This window comes from Sciurus carolinensis, chromosome 5 (assembly GCF_902686445.1).
Source record: "Sciurus carolinensis chromosome 5, mSciCar1.2, whole genome shotgun sequence".
In the NCBI taxonomy this organism is placed as follows: Eukaryota; Metazoa; Chordata; class Mammalia; order Rodentia; family Sciuridae; genus Sciurus; species Sciurus carolinensis.
In genome coordinates, this window is record NC_062217.1 from 73,251,028 (window position 1) to 73,273,210 (window position 22,183).

Sequence of the window (22,183 nt, forward strand, 5' to 3'; positions counted from 1 at the left end):
AATTAGACAAACCAAAGAAATTAAAGGGATATGAATTGGAAAAGAAGAACTCTAACTATCCCTGTTCGCTGATGACATGATTATATATTTAGAGGAACCTGGAAATTCCACCAGAAAACTGTTAAAACTCATAAGTGAAATTCAGTAAAGTAGCAGGTTACAAGATCAATGCTCATAAATCCAATGCATTTTTATACATAAGTGATGAATCTTCAGAAAGAGAAATTAGGAAAACTACCCCATTCACAATAGCATCAAAAAAAATAAAATACTTGGGAATCAATCTCACAAAAGAGGTGAAAGACCTCTACAATGAGAACTACAGAATACTAAAGAAAGAAATTAAAGAAACCTTAGAAGATGGAAAGATCTCCCATTTTCTTGGTTAGGAAGAATTAATATTGTCAAAATGGCCATACTACCTAAAGTGCTATACAGATTCAATGCAATTCCAATTAAAATCCCAATGATGTACCTTACAGAAATAGAGCAAGCAATCATGAAATTCATCTGGAAGAATAAAAAACCCAGAATAGCTAAAGCAATCCTCAGTAGAAAGAGAAAAGCAAGGGGTATCTCAATACCAGATCTTCAACTCTATTACAAAGCAATAGTAAGAAAACGGCATGGTATCTGTACCAAAATAGACAGGTCGATCAATGGTACAGAATAGAGGACATGGACACAAACCCAAATAAATACAATTTTCTCATACTAGACAAAGGGGCCAAAAATATGCAATGGAGAAAAGATAGCTTCTTCAACAAATGGTGCTGGGAAAACTGGAAAACCATATGCAACAGAATGAAATTAAACCCCTATCTCTCACCCTGCACAAAACTCAACTCAAAATGGATCAATGACCTCGGAATCAGACCGGAGACCCTGCATCTTATAGAAGAAAAAGTAGGTCCAAATCTTCAACTTGTTGGCTTAGGATCAGACTTCCTTAACAGGACTCCCATAGCACAAGAAATAAAAGCAAGAATCGACAACTGGGATAGATTCAAACTAAAAAGTTTTCTCTCAGCAAAGGAAACTATCAGTAATGTGAAGAGAAAGCCTCCCGAGTGGGAGAATATCTTTGCCACTCATACTTCAGATAGAGCACTAATTTCCAGAATATATAAAGAACTCAAAAAACTCTACACCAAGAATACAAATAATCCAATCAGCAAATGGGCTAAGGAAATGGACACTTCACAGAAGCATATGTACAAGCAATCAACAGATACATGAAAAAATGTTCAACATCTCTAGTAATAAGAGAAATGCAAATCAAAACTACCCTAAGATTCCATCTCACCCCAATTAGAATGGCGATTATCAAGAACACAAGCAACAATAGGTATTGGCGAGGATGTGGGGAAAAAGGTACACTGATACTTTGCTGGTGGGGTTGCAAATTAGTGCAACCACTCTGGAAAGCAGTATGGAGATTCCTCAGAAAGCTTGGAATGGAACCACCACTTGACCCAGCTATCCCACTCCTTGGCCTATACCCAAAGGACTTACAATCAGCATACTACAGAGATACAGCCACATCAATGTTCATTGCTGCTCAATTCACCATATCCAGATTGTGGAACCAACCTAGATGTTCTTCAATTGATGAATGGATAAAGAAACTGTGGCATATATATACAATGTAATATTACTCCACCATGAAGAATGATAAAATTATGGCATTTGCAGGCAAATGGATGAAATTGGAGAATATCATGCTAAGTGAGATAAGCCAATCTCAAAAAACTAAAGGACGAATGATCTCGCTGATAAGCGGATGAGGACATATAATGGGGGGTGGGAGGGGTTAGGGTTAGGGTTAGGATTAGGTTTAGGGTTAGGGATAAAGGAGGGTGGTAAGAATGGAGGAAGGAAGGACTGTATAGAGGGAAAAGAGGGGTGGGAGGAGTGGGGGGGAGGGAAAAAATAACAGAATGAATCAAACAACATTACCCTATGTAAATTTATGATTACACAAATGGTATGCCTTGACTCCATGTACAAATAGAGAAACAACATGTATCCCATAAAAAAAATATGGAAGGCAGAAATGGGGAAGATAATAATGCAAGCCAATGAACAACAAATATGCAAACAAAGCATTGTAAATTGTGAGACAGTTTATATTTTTTGAAAACTTGTTTTAATTAGTTGTACATGACAATAGAATGCATTTTGACACTTTGCACACAAATGGAGCACAACTTCTCATTCCTCTGGCTGTACATTGTACACTGGTTGTTTAGTCATACACGTACGTAAGGTAATAATGTCTGTCTCATTCCATCATCCTTCCCATCCCCACACCCCCTTCCCTCCCCTCACTCCCCTCTGCACAATCCAAAGTTCCTTCATTCTTCTCTACCCACCCCCACCCCTTATGGATTGACATCAGTTTATCAGAGAAAGCATTTGGCCTGTGATTTTTTGGGTTTGGCTTATTTTGCTTAGCATGATATTCTCCACCTCCATCCCTTTACCTGCAAATACCATAATTTCATTCTTCTTTAAGACTGAGTAATATTCCATTGTGTATATATTCCACGTATTCTGTATCCATTCATCTGTTTAAGGGCATCTAGGTTTGTTCCATAGTTTAGCTATTGTGAATTGAGCTGCTATAAACATTGCTGTGTCTGCATTACTGTAGTATGCTGACTTTTAAGTTCTTTGGGTACAAACTGAGGAGTGGGATAGCTGGGTCAAATGGTGGCTCCATTTCAAGTGTTCTGAAGAATCTCCACACTGCTTTCCATAGTGGTTGCACCAATTTGCATTCCCACCAGCAATGGATGAGTGTACCTTTTCCCCCACATTCTCACCAACACTTATTATTTCTTATATTATTGATAATTGCCATTCTGATTAGAGTGAGATGAAATTTTAAAATAGTTTGATTTGCATTTCTTGAATCGCTAGAATTGATTGTTTGTTGTTCAATTGTATTTCTTCTCTGTGAAGTGTCTGTTCAGTTCCTTAGACCATTTATTGATTGGGTTATTTGTTTTTCTGGTGTTAAGTTTTTTGAGTTCTTCATATATCCTGGAGATTAATGCTCTATCTGAAATGCATGTGGTAAAGATATTCTCCCATTCTGTAGGCTCTTTCTTCACTTTATTGTTTCCTTTACTGTGAAGAAGCTTTTTAGTTTGAGTTCATTCCATTTATTGATTCTTGATTATACTTATTGTGCTTTGTCAGTTCGTAAACCCACATGATAAAGATTTGGGCCTACTTTTTCTTCTAGTGGGCACAGGGTCTTTGTTCTAGTGTTTAAGTATTTGATTCACTGTGAGTTGATTTTTGTGCAAGGCGAGAGATAGAGGTTTAATTTCATTTTGCTATGTATGGATTTTCATTTTTTCCAGCAACATTTGTTGAACAGGCTACTTTTTCTCCAATGTATGTTTTTGGTGCCTTTGTCTAGTCTGAGATAACCATATTTATGTGGGTTTGCCTCTGTGTCTTCTATTCAGACAGTTTATCTTTATTCTTATCTTTATGGTTATCTGAAGGAACCAACCCTGTTGACATCCTGATTTTGAACTCATAGCTTCCAGAGCTTCAAGACAACAAATTTCTGCTTCTTTTTTGGGGGGGGGGTAGATTGAACTCAGGGACACTCTACCACTGAGCCACATTCCCATCCCTATTTTGTATTTTATTCAGAGACAGGGTCTCACTGAATTACTTACTGCCTTGCTTTTGCTGAGACTGGCTTTGAATTCACAATCTTCCTGCCTGAACTTCCTGAGCTGCTCGCATTACAGGTGTGTGCCCCCGTGCCTGGCATAAATTTCTCTTTCTTATAGCACTCAATTTGTGGAACTTTATTATAGCAGGCCCAGAAAATGAATACAAAGCCCAAACTAGATACAATCCTCCAAGTGCCAATCAGACATATTATTTAGTAAAACTGGTTAAAAAAAAAAAAAGTGTGGAATATTAAACAGCAACAAAAATGGATAAACCATAACTATACTCAGCAGTATGAATAAATCTTACCAATGTAAAATTAAGTAAAAGAATCTGATGTCTAAGAGTACATCTTACCATTCCATATAAATAGAGTTGTAAAACTGTTGAAAATAATTTATGATGTTATGTGTCAGGATAATGGTTATCTTTTGTATGGGATAAATCAGGAAGTGGGCCATGGAGGATATTTTGGGGTTCTGGAAATATTTAATTTCTTAATGTGGATGCTGGTTGCAGTTTGTGAAACATCTTTAAGGTATACACTTCTGAATTATATACTTTTCCTGTATGTAAATATATTGAAATAAAAAATTGTTAGAGTGAACAAAAAAATCTGGCAAATCTTTCTTCTCTCACTTGCTTTGTGACTTTTGGTAAATTTCTCATGACTAAATTTTCTAAGATGTGAAATGGTAATAATAATGCTTACTCCATACGTTTGTTGTGAAAATACAATAAGACAATTTATATGAGGCACTTAGGAAAATTACTAGCAACATTCAGTAAATGTTAGCTATTATTACCATAATTATAATGATTAACAAATATACTATGTAATAGTTCTACTCCTGGATAAACAACTACTGACATATTTTCTGTGGTTACACACTCTTGATTCAATTACTTATGATGAATTAGTTTGTAGAATATAAGCCCAGTAGATTAGACTAGAAAAAAATATAATGTGATCCAGTTGGGAAGACACAGTTTTAGGGTTTTGGGAGTTAGTCTCCATATTCCTTTAAATTATAATGTTTATTCCACATTTTAAGTGCAAAATGTTTTATACATCTTTTTTTCCTGGCAGACAATACAAAATTAAAGAAACCAAAAGGGCTTCCAGGAATAATCAACCTTTATATTTCTATGGTTACCTTTTCATATGAGCTTCATAACAACCAGTGAGACAGGCAATAAATTGTTATTCTGATATTAAAGATGAGCAACCAGCTCAGCAGGTTAAGTGACTTACCCAGGGGCCACATTGCTAAGATATGGCAGATTTGGGACAAGACTATTACAAAATTATTTGGATAATTCAGGAAGTGAAGAAAGGAGGGTAATTAAATGTGAATAATAAGAGAATGTTTGCTTGAGCAATCCTGTCCAGTGGAACTTTCTGTGATGATGCAAATGTTCTTTATCTGCAGTGTCCAACATTGTAGCCTAGCCACCAGACATTTGTGGCAAGTGAGCCCTTGAAATGTGGCTAGGGTGATTAAGAAAATAAACATTTTAATATTATTTAATTTATATTTAAATGGTTGTGTGTGGCCATGGGCTACTGTATTGGACAGGGCATCTATTCCATTTTAGGAATTATGGTAAAGTCTCATGGTCAAAAAGTAGAGGCTGGAACCTGGTAAGTGGTGCACACCTCTAATACCAGATACTTGGGAGGCTGAGGTAGGAGGATCCTAAGTTCAAGACCAATCTAGGCAACTTAGTGAGACACTGTCTCAAAGCAAAATAAAAAAAGGGATGGGGATATAATTCAGTTGTAGAGCACTTGTCTAGCATTCTTGAGTCCCTGGGGTCAATCCCTAATACTGCAAGTAGGAAAAAATGTGGAAGCTGGGCTAAGAGACTCCCACTTACTTTGTATATTTAGGGTCTTTTACATTCTAATCTCATATAAATGGAAATACATGTATGGGTTGGGATCATTTGGATTTTAAGCTTGATTGCACTCAACTAACATTAGGTATCTACTGTATTTCCAAAGACCATATTTGTGGGGCATACATTTTATTGTGATTTAAAAAGTACATGTTTACTTACTCCAAGGTAGCAACCCTTGAAAAGATTAATCCTTTTTGGTGGTAATACATTTGCCTGTCACAGTTCTTCCAAAGGAGTTTTTGATAGTCGAGTTCAAGATGTGTTGGAGTTCTGGGTTGGGGTTGTGGCTCAGTGGTAGAGCCAAGCATGTGTGAATCACTGGGTTTTCACATAAATAAATGAATAGAATAAAGGTCCATTGACAACTAAAAATATATATAATTTTTTAAAAAAAGGTTTGTTGGAGTTCTATACTTTTTACTTTTATTAGTAGTGTTTTAGAGGGATGATTCTAATTGGATGGGGAAGGAAAAGTTGATAGAGTATTTTGGATTGTGTTATGAATTACCTCAATTGAGTGAAACTGGAAATGGAGTGGTAGTTGTGTCACAGAAATAATTCTAGGGCAGTATTTAACTCTGTTTTTAAAATGAAGGTGTCAAAACAGGTGGTCTTGAAGTTTTATAGTAAACACACAAAAGTTAAAGAGTTTTTTTTTTTTTTTTTGGGAGAGGGGTCTGGGGATTGAACCCAGGGGTGCTTTATCACTGATCTATATTCCCAGTCTTTTTTATTTTTTATTTTGAGATGGGGTCTTGCAAACTTGTCAAGGATAACCTTGAACTTTCAATCCTCCTGTCTCAGCTTTCCAAAGTTCTGGGATTACAGGTCTATACCACTGTACCTGGCCTCAAATACTAGATTTATCGCTCTATAAAAATAAACATTTCTCTATTTTCTAGACAATTGGGTTCCAAGGAAGTTTCAGTCAGCCCAATTATTGCCCCATTCAAACAAACAAGCAAAATGTTGATGTTATACTCTGTGGTATATTTGTGTGTACATGTGTGTTTTTGTAACATTTATGCTTTTATTTTTAAGAGTAGGTGGAGAAGGGAGACTGTAGCTTGATGTCTTTATCTGTAGAAATTGTGAGATTTTTTTCAGAGATCTTTCTTAACTAGCAGAATTTATAGATATTTCATGGAAACTTTACATATGATTTATTGACAAGTAAAGATGGATGCAATATAAACATTTTATTTATTCTGGGATAAAACTGGCAGATACAAAAGGAACCTCCTTTTTCTTATTAAAAAGTAAGTTCACTTACTTTGGCTGTATCATGCCGCTAGTTTTTTCCCTACCTTAAGGTCAGGAAATGGGTTGAGTTTTTTCATAGTTTTGGAACAACAGCATGTGGTAAGTCTTCAGTATCATTACCACTGTCAGTGTATCCTATAGATATTGAGTTTTCTTTATCCTCAGTACTGAAACCAGACAGCCTTATTATATGGTGACCTTGTAGTTGATGTTGTATTATGTTGTTAATGGTGAAGCAGTCAACTGACATCAGACTGTGTTTAACAAATGTGGTCTCGTTTCTATTGTGGAGGAACAAAAGCAATGCTTATTAACATGTAAAGAACATCTTAACAGACAAGAGATATTTTTATTTGATAGTACTTTATACACACACACACACACACACACACATACACACAGTGTCACTTTACATCAAGATCACACATTAGTCAGTCAACAGAAGCCCGTCACAATAGGCAGTACACTTATGTCAGGTCTGGTCTTTATGAGGACAGAGATTAGCTTGCAGAGACCAATAACAGCATGTATATCTCTGCTTTAGTCTTGTCAAAGAAGAGCCCTATATACTCAAGGTAAAACAAAGTTCACCTTCATTTTGTAAAGTTCATTTTAATAATATGATTTACACAATTTCAAATATGAAATCCCTAAGGCAAAGTGATTGTTCATTTGCTTAATTTGTTGCCCAGGACAAATGTAATACTAAAGGGGTGTGTGTGTATATTTGAGTGTGTGTGCACACACATATATATGTATATACATATATAAATATATGTATATATATATATATATATACACACACACACATATAAACTGATAGGAAATACTTAAATATTGGAAAGCTATTTTAATCTCTAAGCTAACTTGCTGGTACTTCCTGTCTTTTTCCTGTTCCTTCTCCTTTCCCTCTATCCTTTATCTTTGTTTTATAGACTATTTCGGCTTATAGTATTTAAACAAACATGTAATATCAGTTGTTTGTGTCAATCTGGCTAAACTTTCACCCCAATTATTCATTAAACACTATTCTAGGCATTTCTGTGATTGAAGTCCAAAAATCAGTTGACTTTCAGTAAAGAAGATTATCCTCTATAATCTGAGTGAGTCTGATTCTGTCAATTAAATGGACTTAGGGGAAGACTGAGACCTCCCTAAGGAAGAAGAAATTCTGCCTGTGCCAGTAGCTTCAGCTCCTGCCCTGGAGTTCCAGCAGCCTGAGCTAATGGTTTCATATTGCCTAACCAACTCCCAACTTGGTATAAGCCAATTATTTATAATAAATTCGTTAATATATATCTTCTGCAAAATCTGTTTTTCTAGTTAAATTCTGACTGATGAAAATCATTGGTTATATTTTAGTTTATACTGGAAAGAGAATAAAGAGAGGGCAAGGAAATAGATATCTGATTGTTAAATTGTTCACTTGAGATTTCCTCTCTAAAATTATAGAGCTGAACAGATAACATAACTCTCAAAGCCAGTTAAATAAGGAACAGGTGAAGCTAAACTGAGGTTCAATCCCACAAACTTACTATAAAGACTCATATCCATGGTAACAGAGAGAAAATGTTAGAGTAATAAATGTGCTTATGCATTTACTAAAGTGAAAAGCAATAGTTTCTTGTATATCCTAGGATTTTTTTGGAATTTAAAGTTCAGAAAATAATGACTAGTAAATTTTAATCAAGAAGAGATATAAATATTCAGATAGAGAATGCAATTTTATACTTTTTCATTCTCTAAGTATACAAAAATCTTAGATATTACAAATGCAGTTAATTATTAAGATCTGTGGTCACAGTAACCATCAGAAGCTACTTTGAGTAGTAGTTCTATGTTAGGTGTTGTAGAGGAAGTGACGAAAAGAAAAACAACAACAACAACAACAACAACAACAAAAAGTCACTGAACAAGTAAGGAAAATATGGAACACTTGACTACTTGTGATTTATGCCTATGTAGATGGCCCTCTGTAGGCAGTGACATTTCTATTGCTCTTTGATGAAAATCTCAACCCACAATTCTGGTACACATGTACAGATCTCAGTATAACTAGTTAGAAGTAAAGGGAGAGGATAGTGGTTGACAAGAAAGGAGTTTACTTTAGAGAGAATGGTTCTGCTCTGGAAAGGTGGGAGTGGTTTCCAAAGGGATGTCTGTCCCAGACAAAGAGGCCCCTGTGACCTGACAGTATTGCTCTGTAAAACACTAAAGTAGTTATTAGTGTGAAGGTGGCAGATACGTTGTGTCCACATGGGCAAATGTTAACAATGTGGGTACTGTGGGTCATTCTGGATGTAAAACATTGACCATATAAAATGACAGTTATAGATATTTAACACAATTTTGATAATATTAATAATGTTCTATTACTTTATTTATTGGTACTTGTTTAGGCTGGGCTTTCCAGGAAGCAGATGCTGATAAAAAACTAAGAGTGCAAGAGATTCGTTGGGGAGTATCAGGTGTGAAAAGAAAACATGGAGAGCTGCCAGATTTGACAAAATTTCTGCCAGCTCAACAGGCAAACTGTGCTCCTGAAAGAGATCTGGAGTCAGTTAAAAAGTCTGAACCTGTACCACTGCCTTGCTCATTCAATGGCTCGATGTCATCATGAAAGCAGCAACCCCTAAGGTTGAAAGCTGAAGGAAACCCTTGCAAAGCAAGATGTTGAGTATCTACATTCCTGGGCAGAGTGAGTTTTCTTAAGGAAATCTGGGTAAGTTCATCTGCCCCAGTATTTCAGTATTCACTAGTAATATGATGGGTGCTCGTGTTGAGTGGTGAATATTGTTTAGACCAGAAAAAGAGGGGTTAGTCAAGAGCACTAAGTCAACAATTCTACAGAGTAGCTTGTAATGGTGTACTAGCATGAATTTCTTAGGTAACTGAAGTTATCAGGAGAAAATCCAAGGGTTGAAAATATTATTGGATATTACTCAAGAACTTCAAAGTGGCAAAGAATATTGTTACTCATGTTTTAGGTCACACAGGCTTAGTTGAAATGAAGCTCAGAATGACTTTTTTGGGGGGATGATGAGAAAGAAACATTATTTCATATAGATGAAGAAGGTAGCTATTTGTGATGCTGCATCACTATCTTTTTATGTCTTCTAAACAAGTTTCACAGTAGTGGTGGCCAAGAAGGAGAAAGAGACTAGTCCTCTTTCCTTTTTTCAAGATTGTATTATAGCATAGTACTTCATATAGTGGAGACTCCGGTGTCCTTCATCACTTACCGGTGATTTGGTGTTGAAAATATATCTAATATCTCTGTGACTTAGTTTCCTCATCTACTAAAGGGGGTTACAATAATGTCTAATTCATGAAGTTGTTGTAAGGATAAAATAATTCATGCATAGTCCCTGGATTAAGAAGAGCTCAATACTTGTATGTTTTTCTACTACTGTCTCCTCTTTTCATTGAAAATATGCTTTCCTGTTGAATTTTGTTACATTCTCTGCTAGATTGACAAAATGTTCAAAAAACTTCGGAGGAGGGTAAAACAATTTGTTACTCTAATAGGATTCAGGATGTCTGGAACTGAAGAATTTGTTACTCTAATAGGATTCAAGATGTCTGCCATTGGCCAGGTCTCTGGTTTTCAACATTATGTTCTGAGTATTGTATGGGGTGTGAAGAAATGTTTTTTTCTCCGAGAAGTAGTCTGTTTGAGAAATGAACATTAAAATGGTCAATGAAAACACAAGCACATAAAATTTAATTCTAAATCAGCCTGATCAAACATAAGTTATGTAGGTATCTAATTTTATTTTGGTACCATTGGTTGTTTTGATCACTGAGAGACAATTCCAATTGGGGTGATATTGTGAGGGTGAGTACTTAAGTAAATAATATCAATATAATGACATGTCTGTTGTCTTAGATTCTAAAATATATTACAGTAGATTATAAGAAAGCAAGTTTAAAGGAATTTAAGTATGATAACATTTAACATTGCCTTTTTTTTTTTTTTTTTTTTTTTTTTTTACTATTAGCCTAGTAATGCTCTTGACTACTAGGTATGTCAAAATGGCAAAACCAGGTAGACCTGATGAATACTTTTGGGGAAAAAAGCTATCAGTAAGGCTTAAACTTTTTAGTTGATGAATTCTCAATGAATTTCCCTCTTTATTGTATCATGATATTTAAACCAGTTGGTCAGGCTCAATCATTGGCCTTCTGCATTCCAGGAATCTCCTCTTCATATTCACCAGGGTCATAAAGTGAGTGCCATTTCAGACACCTCTCCATCCTCCCCTCAAGAGGCTCTTCTATAATTTCACCTAGGATGAAAGGGTTCAACTATTTTAAAAAACATAACTGAGCCTGATCATATAGGATCATAGTTTTCAGGGTACAAAAGGCAGGCTTTTGGGTTAAAAAATACTTTTTGCTGCTTCATCACTCTTTTGCTAGAGAAACATGCTTTGTGTTCTATGTGAGAGATGCACATACAGTAGGCCATCTGTGCTTCATCAGACACTGACAGAGTACTAACAATACTCTAGAGTGATTGCTTACAGTTAAATTCCTAGGAAATATTGATAATTACCACAAAATTCCTACGTCATTTCATTATTTTCTTTACACCTTCCCCTAACCCAGAATGCTAAAGGCCTTTTTTCTTTGAGAGCTGTATGAATCTGTCTGAAGATTCTGTTGGATTCTCATATCCCTTACTACTAATAACAGACAAAAGGGATTTAAAAATTTATTCCATTCAGAATTTTAAGACACCAAAAATATTTTTTATGATACTATCATGGCTATTACACAATTTGTCCAAACCCCTAGAATGTACACCATCACCAATGAAAACCTTTATGCAAACTAAAGAATTTGGATGATAACGGTGTGACAACATGGGATCATCAACTGCAAAAATGTTCACGGTTGATAATGTACTGCCCTAGTGGCAGGCTATGCATGTGTGGGGACAGGCGGTATATATCTCTATGCTTTCCTTTAAATTTTATTGTGAACTTAAAATTGCTCTAAAAATAATCTTAATAAAGAAAAAAAAATCCTTACCCCACCTTTTTTTTTTTGTACCAAAGATTGAACCCAGGGGTGCTTTACCACTTAGCTATTTTGCCAGTCTTTTTAATTTTTTAAATTTGAGACACGGTCTTGCTGAGTTGCTGAGGTTGGCCTTGAACTTGCGATTCTCTTGGTGCAGCCTCTGGGAGTTGTTAGGATTATAGGCATGCGCCACCCTGTGTATCCGATTCAATAATGATACTGAACGAGCGTTTTAGGAATGCCCACGAGATAGCTGATTGCCTTGCGATGTCCTAGGCTGTATGAATAATAACAGGAAGCTGTCCTCAGGTGTTGTAGGAATGCCTTCTCCTCGCGATATCCGTTTCTGTGCGGTGTGACTGTGCACTCGCTCACTGCTGCGCGAAACCCGTGTACACAGAAAAATCCAATCAAGGACGGCGATTTTTTTTTTTTTTTCCTTTTCCAATTTCTTTTGCCACCTCCCACTCCCGACAGACTGACAACCTAGACTGCTTCCCAGGACTTGCCTTACTTTCCCATCTCCTCCCACCCAGCTACACCCTCTGAGCCGCGACGCGGATGGAACGCCGGAGGAGCCAGCGAGCATGCGCGACCGCCCCGAGCATGCTCAGTAACGCACGCGACGCCCCGGAGCTTCTCCAGCGAGCCGCGGGCGACGCGGAGGTCTCCGCGGCTACTGCGGGAGCTACAGGAAGTGAAGCGGCCCCGCCGGGCGACCGCGGCGGCAGAAACTCAGGCGGAAGGGGCGCTGCGGCAACGACGTCGACAACGGGGGAGGCCGAGGGAGCTGAGCGCGGAGGGGACTTGTCTGCTCGGAAGCAGGATCCCGAGCCGGGCAGGATGGATCATCACCAGCTGGGGACTGGCCGCTACCAGGTGGTGAGTTCCCGGCCTCCCGGGACCTCGGGACTGTCGCTCGCTGTGGCCCCTGAATCCCTTTCCTCAGGTTATTCTTCGGGCGGACGTGCTAGTTAATTATTATTATTTTGGATCTTCTGGCTGGGGCTTCTTCCATCACATTGGATCTCTGCTTGTGACTCTTAATCTGTGACTGTAATCAAGACCCTTCCCTCTTGCCCCAAGTCTCCTCTTAGTCCCCCACCCGCAGCCTATACCCTCCTGTAAGACACTCTCCCCACAGACACCGTAGAACTTATTAGTTTTATTTCTCTTTTCATCTCGTCCTTATTCCCTGACTCAAGTCACTCTCTTGAGACTGTCCGGGCGATTTTCAACTGGAAAAAGCTAAGTTCACATACCTGCTAGGAAGGTGGTCGCCGTCATAAATGGGGTGGGTGGGGGAGGTGTAAGCACTACGTACATGGTGGGCTGCGAATTTGGTAAAATTGTGGGTTAGGAATTATGGAACTGTAGAGAATAGCTATAGTGCTGTCCTCGCCTCTGCTCTAGTTAACCTTGTCATTTTGTCCTTTACCATTAAATTAGTATTAAAAATGATTTTATTCCCCCCCCCCCACCCATTCCCACATGCATTTTTTTGGAGGGGGGAAGGACCAGAAACATTTTATTTGAAAAAATTCTGATCTTGTTTGAAAAATTAGTTTTCACTAAACACAAGGTTTTCCGGCATAACTATATAAATCTGTTACTTTAAATGGTTGAAATGTGTTGTTACTTTTTGCCAGTTTTTCCTGTATTTTTTCCTTTGTGTATTACTTCTGATGATGTCATTGGAAATTCCTATTGTAAATCTTATTTAAAAATGGACTCAGTAATAAATGACAGTTCTGTTGCAGCTTCGTAGCATGTTAATCTATAAACTTTCATGATAATTTAGTTAAACCTATTTACTGAGGAAGAGGAGAAAAATGTTAATACCTACTGCTAGTGTTGCAGTTTATAGATTATAAATTTTACAAATGTAGATTAGTTAATTCCATATTTCATTCAAACTATTTGCATATTATTGTGAACTAAGAATTTCTATTAATAAATGCATTTTGACACATACGAAGAATACTGAAAGATGAAATCCCAGGGTATGTAATTTTTCATTTTTCTACAGAAAGAACTCACAGTGCTTCAATTGTCTTGTAATCTACCTCTTGTGAAACCTCCAAATAATTCAAATTATGAAATTTCTGAAAATTTATTGGTATTTTCAGAATGGCTTAGGAAATATTGCTGCTAAAATAGAGGGTAACTTTCAAGTTGTCAGTATATACACTTTTGGTGATTTTACTTTTTCTAGAGTAAATTACTTTTGTAAACATTAGCAAGAATAAAATACAATAGATAATGTTGAATAATATTAGCAGTGGTACTTGTTTCATTTTTCTTATCTATCTATTCTGTTTGTTTCTCATAAAAGCATGAACTGATTTAAATTCTTTCTCTTTGGGTGATTTGCTTATGGAAATCAACAATGTTCTCATACACAAGTCACTAATCAAAACATTTTTAACTTATGTAGCTGCACTTTAATAATTTATTATATTGTTACATTTGCTTTCAGTAGGTATTACCTGTTGAAACTCTTTTTCAAAATTCCTGCTACCAAAATGTTGAAATCTGCTTTTTCATTTTTGTTTTAATATATTATTTTTTAGTTGTAGATGGACACAATACCTTTATTTATTTTTAAGTGGTGCCAGCGATCAAACTGAGTGCCTCACACTTGCTAGGCAAGTGATCTAGCATTGAGTTACAATCTCAGCCTATGTTCTTCCAGTTTTCAAGATACTTTTGTTTTTTCTACTACTTTAAAAAATAAGTGGATGATAGCCCCCCCCATTAGGATTTTAATCCAGGGGCACTTTATATCCCTAGTCCTTTTTGCTTTTTATTTTGAGACAGACTCTCTCTGAGTTACTCAGGCTGGATTTGAACTTAGAATTGTCCTGAATTGGCCTCTTTAAAACCTGAGATTAGATGTTGAGCCACCGTGGCTGCTGACATTATCATATGTTATTGCCTTTTTTTTTTTTTTTTTTTTTTTTTTTTTTTTTTTTTTTTCTCTCAGACCGAAGCTTTGTCCTATATAGACTTTGAATGAGTGGAGGCATTTCTTGATAGCAGAGTTGGCAAAAATCATTTATTCGAAAGATACTACTCCCTTTAGGTGGGATATGTTTGTTTTTCCTATAAGGCAAAACAGTAGAGAATGTTAGCACAGTTTAAATTTGCATTTTAATTTCTGTCATTGTGTAATTTCATAGTAATTTCATCTATCTGGAATAACTCTTGATTTTGTGAATGGTCTCATTAATTACTCTATCTTGGTATATGTCACAGAAGCAGCTGAATTTAAGGTTTATGTAGATATTAGTAGTTAGATATCTGTGGCTCTGGCTTTTATGGACCACAGCTGTTTTGTTACTGCTGTAGCTCATTTGTGTGTGTGTGTGTGTGTGTGTGTGTGTGTGTGTGTGAGAGAGAGAGAGAGAGAGAGAGAGAGAGAGAGAGAGAATGAACTCTGGAATGATTAATAAACTGGAGCAGTAAACAACTTTGGTTGTTGAAGGTTAAGAGATGACTAAGTTACAAGATAGGCAGGTATCCATAGGAATGGAATGGAATCCCATTCCATCCTGGAAAGCTAACAGTGGAGCCCAGAACATCAGAATGACTTGACGAATAGATAACCTTTCTCTGGAAACTGCTTTTTCTATGGTTTCTTCTTTCCTTGCATAATTAAAAGGATCTGAATTTAGTTAAGTAAAGAAGTAGATAACAGTGTAGAAACTACAAAAAGTCTTGATTATTACTCTTCTAATTAAAAAAAATCAGGCAAGATAAATAGTTTCATTGACTTACCAGGAATTTAGTTTTGCTTGGTCAGAAAACAACAGTGTCCCACATTATTAAATAGTTAACTTGGTTTGCAGGTGTTAGACCACATTCTGACTTTCATGTTCTCTGTTTTAAAGGATTGTGTTCCTGCACCAAGCTGACTACTAAGATTTAAAAGGTGTTCTGTGTAAGCTAAATTGGCAGTGTTCATTGTTAGCAGTAGTTTCTCAGACTGTATTCCAGAATGATGATAATAAGTGTTCTTGGAAGATTTATAACATATACTAGCATATTAAAACTATGAGAAATTCTGTAGTAAAGACAATGGTTTGGATTTTTTTTAATTTTAAGATTATATTAACATTTCCATTCCAAAATGTTAGTTTTCAATGAAACATGATTTGAAGTATTAATATTATGAAAATATGAGTACTTTGCTCTTGTATCTGGAGAAATAAAGTTGCCCTTGATAAATCAACTAAGAAGAAGGCTTTATAATTAATGGTTAAAAACAGGATTTGGAGCTGAACGTGTAGCTCAGTGGTAAAGTGCTTATCTAGTTTGCACTGAGGTCTTGGGTTTGATCACCAGTACCACGAAAACAAAAAATAGGTTTCAATGTCATGTAGGCTTATATTTATGTTTTGCTGTTTGCAATTTTTGCAATTGGCTTAGTTTGCATCTTTTTTTTTTGGGGGGGGGGTATTGGGTATTGAACCCAGTGGTGGTTTAATCACTGTGCCACATCCCCAGCCCATTTTTGTATTTTATTTAGAGATAGTGCCTCCCTGAATTGTTAAGTCCTCTCTAAATTGCTGAGACTGGCTTTGAACTCGGAATCCTCCTACCTCAGTCTCCCAAGCCACTGGGAGTACAGGCTTGTGCCACCACTTCTGGCCGTTACTTTTCATCTTGATGCCTTAGTTTCCGTGTCAGTACCACCTTATTAGGTTATTATAAGAAATTCTGAAATATATATATATTAAACATAGACTGGTACATGATAAATAAGTGCCCTGTTTATAAACTAATACTTTAGTTTGTTAAAGTTTCATGGTTGTTGGCAGAAAGCAGGAAACTCCCAAGTCAAAGAAAAATAACATTACTCATAGCACCCTGAGGAACCTGAATATTCAAATATCAGCATATTTGAATATGTTTCCCTTGCCACCAAATTCCAAGAACCTGTAATGGGTGTTCAGATGGACCTAAGCAGTGGATTTGCTTCATAACTGAGGAATGCAGAGCCAAGGGTACATCCCCCTTTAAAGCCAACTACAAACATTGTAGCAGACAATGAACAGGCTAGTTTACCTTTCCTTTGGACAGTTACATGCTGTGGTTCTCTTGATCTTTGTTGCCTGTGTAGCTTATTGCAAGAAACAGTTCAGTATCAGGAAATGGAAAGCTTTGCAGATGGCATACTCAGCAAGAATGTGTGAGGACATTCAGGCCCACGTACATGTTCTGCAAAAGATAATGTAAGGTTATTTTTCAGGTGCAGTAACTTGCTTTCATTTTCCATCTTAAAGGAGTAGTATAGTCTTTTACTTTATGTTGCTCTCTAGTTATCATCCTTTCTTCCTGACCACCCTGATTCCCTTGATCTTCATTTAGTTCCTTTGAATTTAGCAATATGCTTTATTTGGCTTATATTTTTATTACAACCCCTTTACATAATCAAGGTTACCGGGTTGCATAATCTATTACTTTTTAGTTCTTGTCTTGCCTGAGTTCTCTGTTACATTGATACTGTGAACTTTATTCTTTGGAGTTGAAAGAATCGTGCAGTTAATTCTATATACCATATATTAATTTTAGGGTCTGCAGTTAACAGTTCGTTATATTGTGTTTTTGTATATTGTCAATCCACCTTATTTTTTAAAAAGTAAGTTGCAGATGTCAGTGTACTTCCCTGAAAATCACATAGTTAACCAAAAGCCTGGCATTCAATATTTGTTTATAGTTTTTTTCTTTGGGTTAAAATCAACATAGACCAAAATGCACAAATCTAACAAGCCCTATTGGATGAACTTTGATTCATGTAACACTGTACCACTTTGAAAATATAGAGCAGGGGTCAGCTAACTACAGTTCTAGGCCTGTTTTTGTAAAAAAAGTTTTATTGGAACACAACCAATTCATTTACAATGGCAGAGTTGAGTATTTGAGGCAGAGCTTATACAGTGTGAAATATTTACTATTCTGCCTGTCTTAGTCAACTTGGGCTGCCATACAAGTATTAGATGAGTGACTTACACAACAGGAATTCATTTCTTACAGTTTTAGAGGCTCATAAATTCATGCTGGAGGATTCAGTTCTTTGGTGTGGACTCTTACTAGCTTGGAGACGACCATTTCTTATGTGCAAAAGTTCTGGTCTCACTTTTCTTTTAAAGACAATCCCATCCTGGGGACTTTTCCTTATAACATCATCTAAACTTCTTACCTTCCAAAGGCCTCACCTTCAGATATCACTTTGAGGTTCAGGGCTTCAACATACCAATTTTGGGGAAACACAGATACTCAATTTGTACTCTTGCTCTTTGCTTATTGATCTGATGCAGAGTACTGTCATCCTACAAAGTTCCTTTATAGTCTTTTCCAGTTAATCCCTGTTCCCTTATTGACTATTCTGAATTTTTTTTACTTCTAATTATTTTGTCAGTTCTAAAATCATACACCATGTAGTCTACAAAGCTTCTTTCACTCAGTATAGATTTTTTGAGGTTGATCCATTTTATTATGTATTTTAGTAGCTCATCCCTTTTTATTACTGAACAGTTTTTCATAATATAAATTGTATGAATATACTGCAGTTTAGTCCTGTATTGGTAGACATTTGGGTTGTTTCCAATTTTTGACTATTAGAATTAAAGCTGTTGTGAATGTTCTTCTACATATCTTTTTGCAGACATATGTTTTTATTTCTGTTAGGATGATAGGTAGGTGTATATTTAATTATATAAGAAACTACCAAATACTTACCCAAAGTGGTCCTCCCATTTTACATCCCTACCATTAATAAATGAAAGTTGTAGAATGCTTTATAACTTCACTAGAATTTTGGTGTTATCAGTCTTTTTAAAATTTCATCCATTCCAGAAGCCTGATTTCATTTTTGAAGTTTAAAATTTCTATTCTTAGCTATAAGAATGGGTCCTTGAATAGGTCTTCCATATCTGTATAATGTCATATCTCAGGATTCTGTTCTCTTAATTTGTATGCACTGATTGATGTAGTCTTGTAGGACCTACTTATTATTAGTTCTTAAGCCGTAGTATATTCTCTCCTACTTCTCTGACTTTATCAGTTCTGGTCTGGTTTGTTTATCTCATAAAACCTTATCCTTAAATGTAAAAACTCCTTTGAATCTGTAATTAGGAGGAGACAGGGAGAATTTCATGCATCTGTCATTTGCATTAAAGCCAAGGAAAAATTGGGAATCACAGTATTAGAGAACTTGTTATACTGAATTATGTGTTTGTGTATCTTTCTACCTTTTATACTAGTGCTTTTCTTCAAAGATGATTCGGGGCTCTGTGAATGTCTGATTTCTATTTCATTTTTCAAATAAATTTTTAAGCTTTAAAAAAATGTAATTGAAGAAATTCACACTCAGTTGCTTTGTAAACTGAGTTGTACACCAACACTCAAACATGTTGTTTATGAAGTTGTCATGTATAGCTTGAAGACCACTATTTTGTTCATTTTTGTTGCCAGGGTGAATTGTTTTTAAATGGACTCCAGACTAAAGTTTCTCTTGCTATTCCTGATCCTGTCATAATAATGACTGTGTGTCATTGATTTGATTGAGTGTAGCTCATTTAAAAAAATTATACATATGAGTAAATTGCTTCAGCACAGTAGGTGTGGTGGCTCACACCTGTAATCCTAGCTACCTGGGAGACTGAGTCAGGAGGATTACACATTTGAGGTCAGCCTGGTCAACTTAGAAAGACTCTGTCTCAAAAATAAAAAAATTAGGAAGAGCTGGGGATGTAGCTTTGTGGTAGAGCACCACTGGGTTCAATCCCCAGCACAAAAACAAAGAAAATCAACATACCTGAATGATGCTGAACTAAATGCTAGCCTTTGTTAGACATATTTGAGCAGTTCATGTTCTAGAAGTGTAATGTGTAGCATTGAGTCAATGCATTGGAGTTATATCCCAACTATATAAGTAGTGTGTAGACTTATTTTATGTTTGGAGTCTCTCTCGTCAAATTTATGCTTAAGCAGTTTTTAGACATTATTGATTAATTGTGAAACACATCCTTTAACTTATTTATTCATTTAGCCAATACATAGTATTTCAGAAAATATCTCTATCTGCCATTTTTTATTTTAGGGGTTGATGAGTAGGACAGTTAAGTTCTTGTCTCTTGGCTCTTTGTTAGAGGGAGGAAGATAAATAAGTAACCATAATTTCAGATAGTTAATAAGTAAGTATAATTTCAGATAGTTTGAAGAAAATAAAGTAGGTTTATGAAATAAGTTATAAATTTTATCAATAATGAAACAGCAATAATAAAATAGTAATTGCATTATGTCAAAACTGTGCTGAGAACTCTTAAGTACTTTATGCATATCAACACATTTAATTCTCAGAAAACCTTTGTGAAGTAGATGTTATAATCCTCATTTTGTAAATGAGAAAAATGGGACACAAAGAAGTTAAATAATAGGCCCAGTTGTGATGGAGCTGGTATTCAGACTTGTTTTAATTTTATATTGCTATGTGACAAAGAACTCCAAACACAAGCACTTTATTATCTTTCAGGTTCCAAGGGTTGAGGCCACAAGTGTAACTCAGTGGTAGAGAGCTTGCCAAGCATGTATGAGACCCTGGGTTCAATCCCCAGTACCACACACACACACACCCACACACAAATAAGTGAACGAATTTCATGGATTGACTGTGATCAGCAGAGCAGTTCTTTTGCTCCGTATGATGTTTGTTGGAGCTACATTTATTTTGAGGCTTGGCTGCTTTGGAACTTCCAATATTTCTCTTACACTTGACTGGCAGTTGGTGCTGGGACTGTTGACTGTTGCATCTCAGTTCTCTGTCTGCTCTCTCTGTTTCCTCTTTACATACTGTCTCAGTGTGACTTTGACTTCTGACTGCATAGAAGTAAGATGAAGCTGCCATTCTTTCTAAGGCTGGGGCTACATCTGAGACTGTCGATTCAGATCATTTCTCCTGCATCCAATTGGTTAAAGTGATTTTAAGGGCAGCCCAGATTCACAGGGAGAGGGAATAAGTTCTCATCTCAGTTGTGGGAGAGGGTTGCATTTACATGTAGGGAAGAAGTTGATGGATGCCATCTTTGGATTAGTCAGTTTGACACCTCAGTAAATAGATATTAGGATAGTCTGTTACCTCCATCCACTTGTGACAGACTGACTGAAATGTGTGTTTTAGTTGATAAGCATTGCAGGTGTGATCATGACCTGTGATTGAAATTAGATCGTTGGTTTAGGAAATAGGAAGAAAGACATGTGGTCGTAGCAAAGTGAATGAGATGGCTTATAGTGGAATGGAATAAAGTAAATAACTTGTGTGCTGAATTAGATAGAATAATGGAACTCTCATTTATAACTCCAGTTTATACTTTTTCTGATGAAAGTAATCAGGTCTGGCTACATAATTTACAAGACCCAATGCCAAATGAAAATGTGGGACTCTGGGGTGGGGAAGTCAGTCTCTCCTTGAAGTAGTCTGCTGTCCCAGCTTATAGCAGAAAGACAGTCTCCAGCTTGATCACAGTCTCCTTGCTAGGTCCTGCCATTACCCAAATTGGCAATCGGCAAGAGATTCCTATGATTTGCCAGCCAAATCTGCCAAGGTGATGCCAGCTTGGACTGGAGATGACTATCTCCTTGCTTTACCCCTGGTTGTAGGGTGAAGATGGGGAGGTCAAACTGAACGGGGTACAGCTATGAACTCTTCCTAAAGACATAAACTGACTATGCGCTGAGGTTTCAAGTTCCTGGTACATGGTCCATAGGAGTCCTATTGGAGTTCACTTGTAAAACCCAGATTCATCTGAGTGCCATGGGGTACATCTGTAATTCCAGAGACTTAGAAGCCTGAGGCAGGAGGATTGCAAGTTCAAGGCTAACCTCAACACTAGGTGAGGCTGTAGCAACATAGTGAGACCCTTTGTCAAAATAAAAAATAAAAAGAAGTAGGGATGTAGCGCAATGGTAAAGCACCTTTGGAGTCAATCCCCAGTACCAAAAATCCCAAAACAACACAACAATAAAAAACAACAAAAACAAAAAACAAAACCACACACCCAACAACAACAACAAAAACCCCTCAAAGATAAAATTATTAGAAATTTCAGGGCAGTGAGCACAAAACAAAACCCCAACCACCGGGCTCTCCTGAGGAGGTGGCCAACTACGTGACTACAGTTATCACATGATCATAAGGAAGGCCCTGAAAGTAGTCTTACTGCTGGAATGGTGGTGGTGAAGGTTGTTGATGATTTAGATCAGGAGTTAGTAAACTTTTCCT

The 22,183-nt window shown here is 36.5% G+C and overlaps 1 protein-coding gene across 2 annotated transcripts in view; it reads left to right on the top strand.

The window, feature by feature from the left end:
• Positions 1-12,444: 12,444 nt before the first annotated feature.
• Positions 12,445-22,183, top strand: part of Ndfip2 (Nedd4 family interacting protein 2) — a 59,729-nt gene continuing 49,990 nt past the window's right edge. For both annotated transcript variants that reach the window (XM_047552898.1, XM_047552899.1), the window contains exon 1: positions 12,445-12,780. In XM_047552898.1, coding sequence (XP_047408854.1) covers positions 12,460-12,780 — 321 coding nt within the window. In that variant the 5' untranslated portion in view covers positions 12,445-12,459. The remainder of the gene's footprint in view (positions 12,781-22,183) is intronic.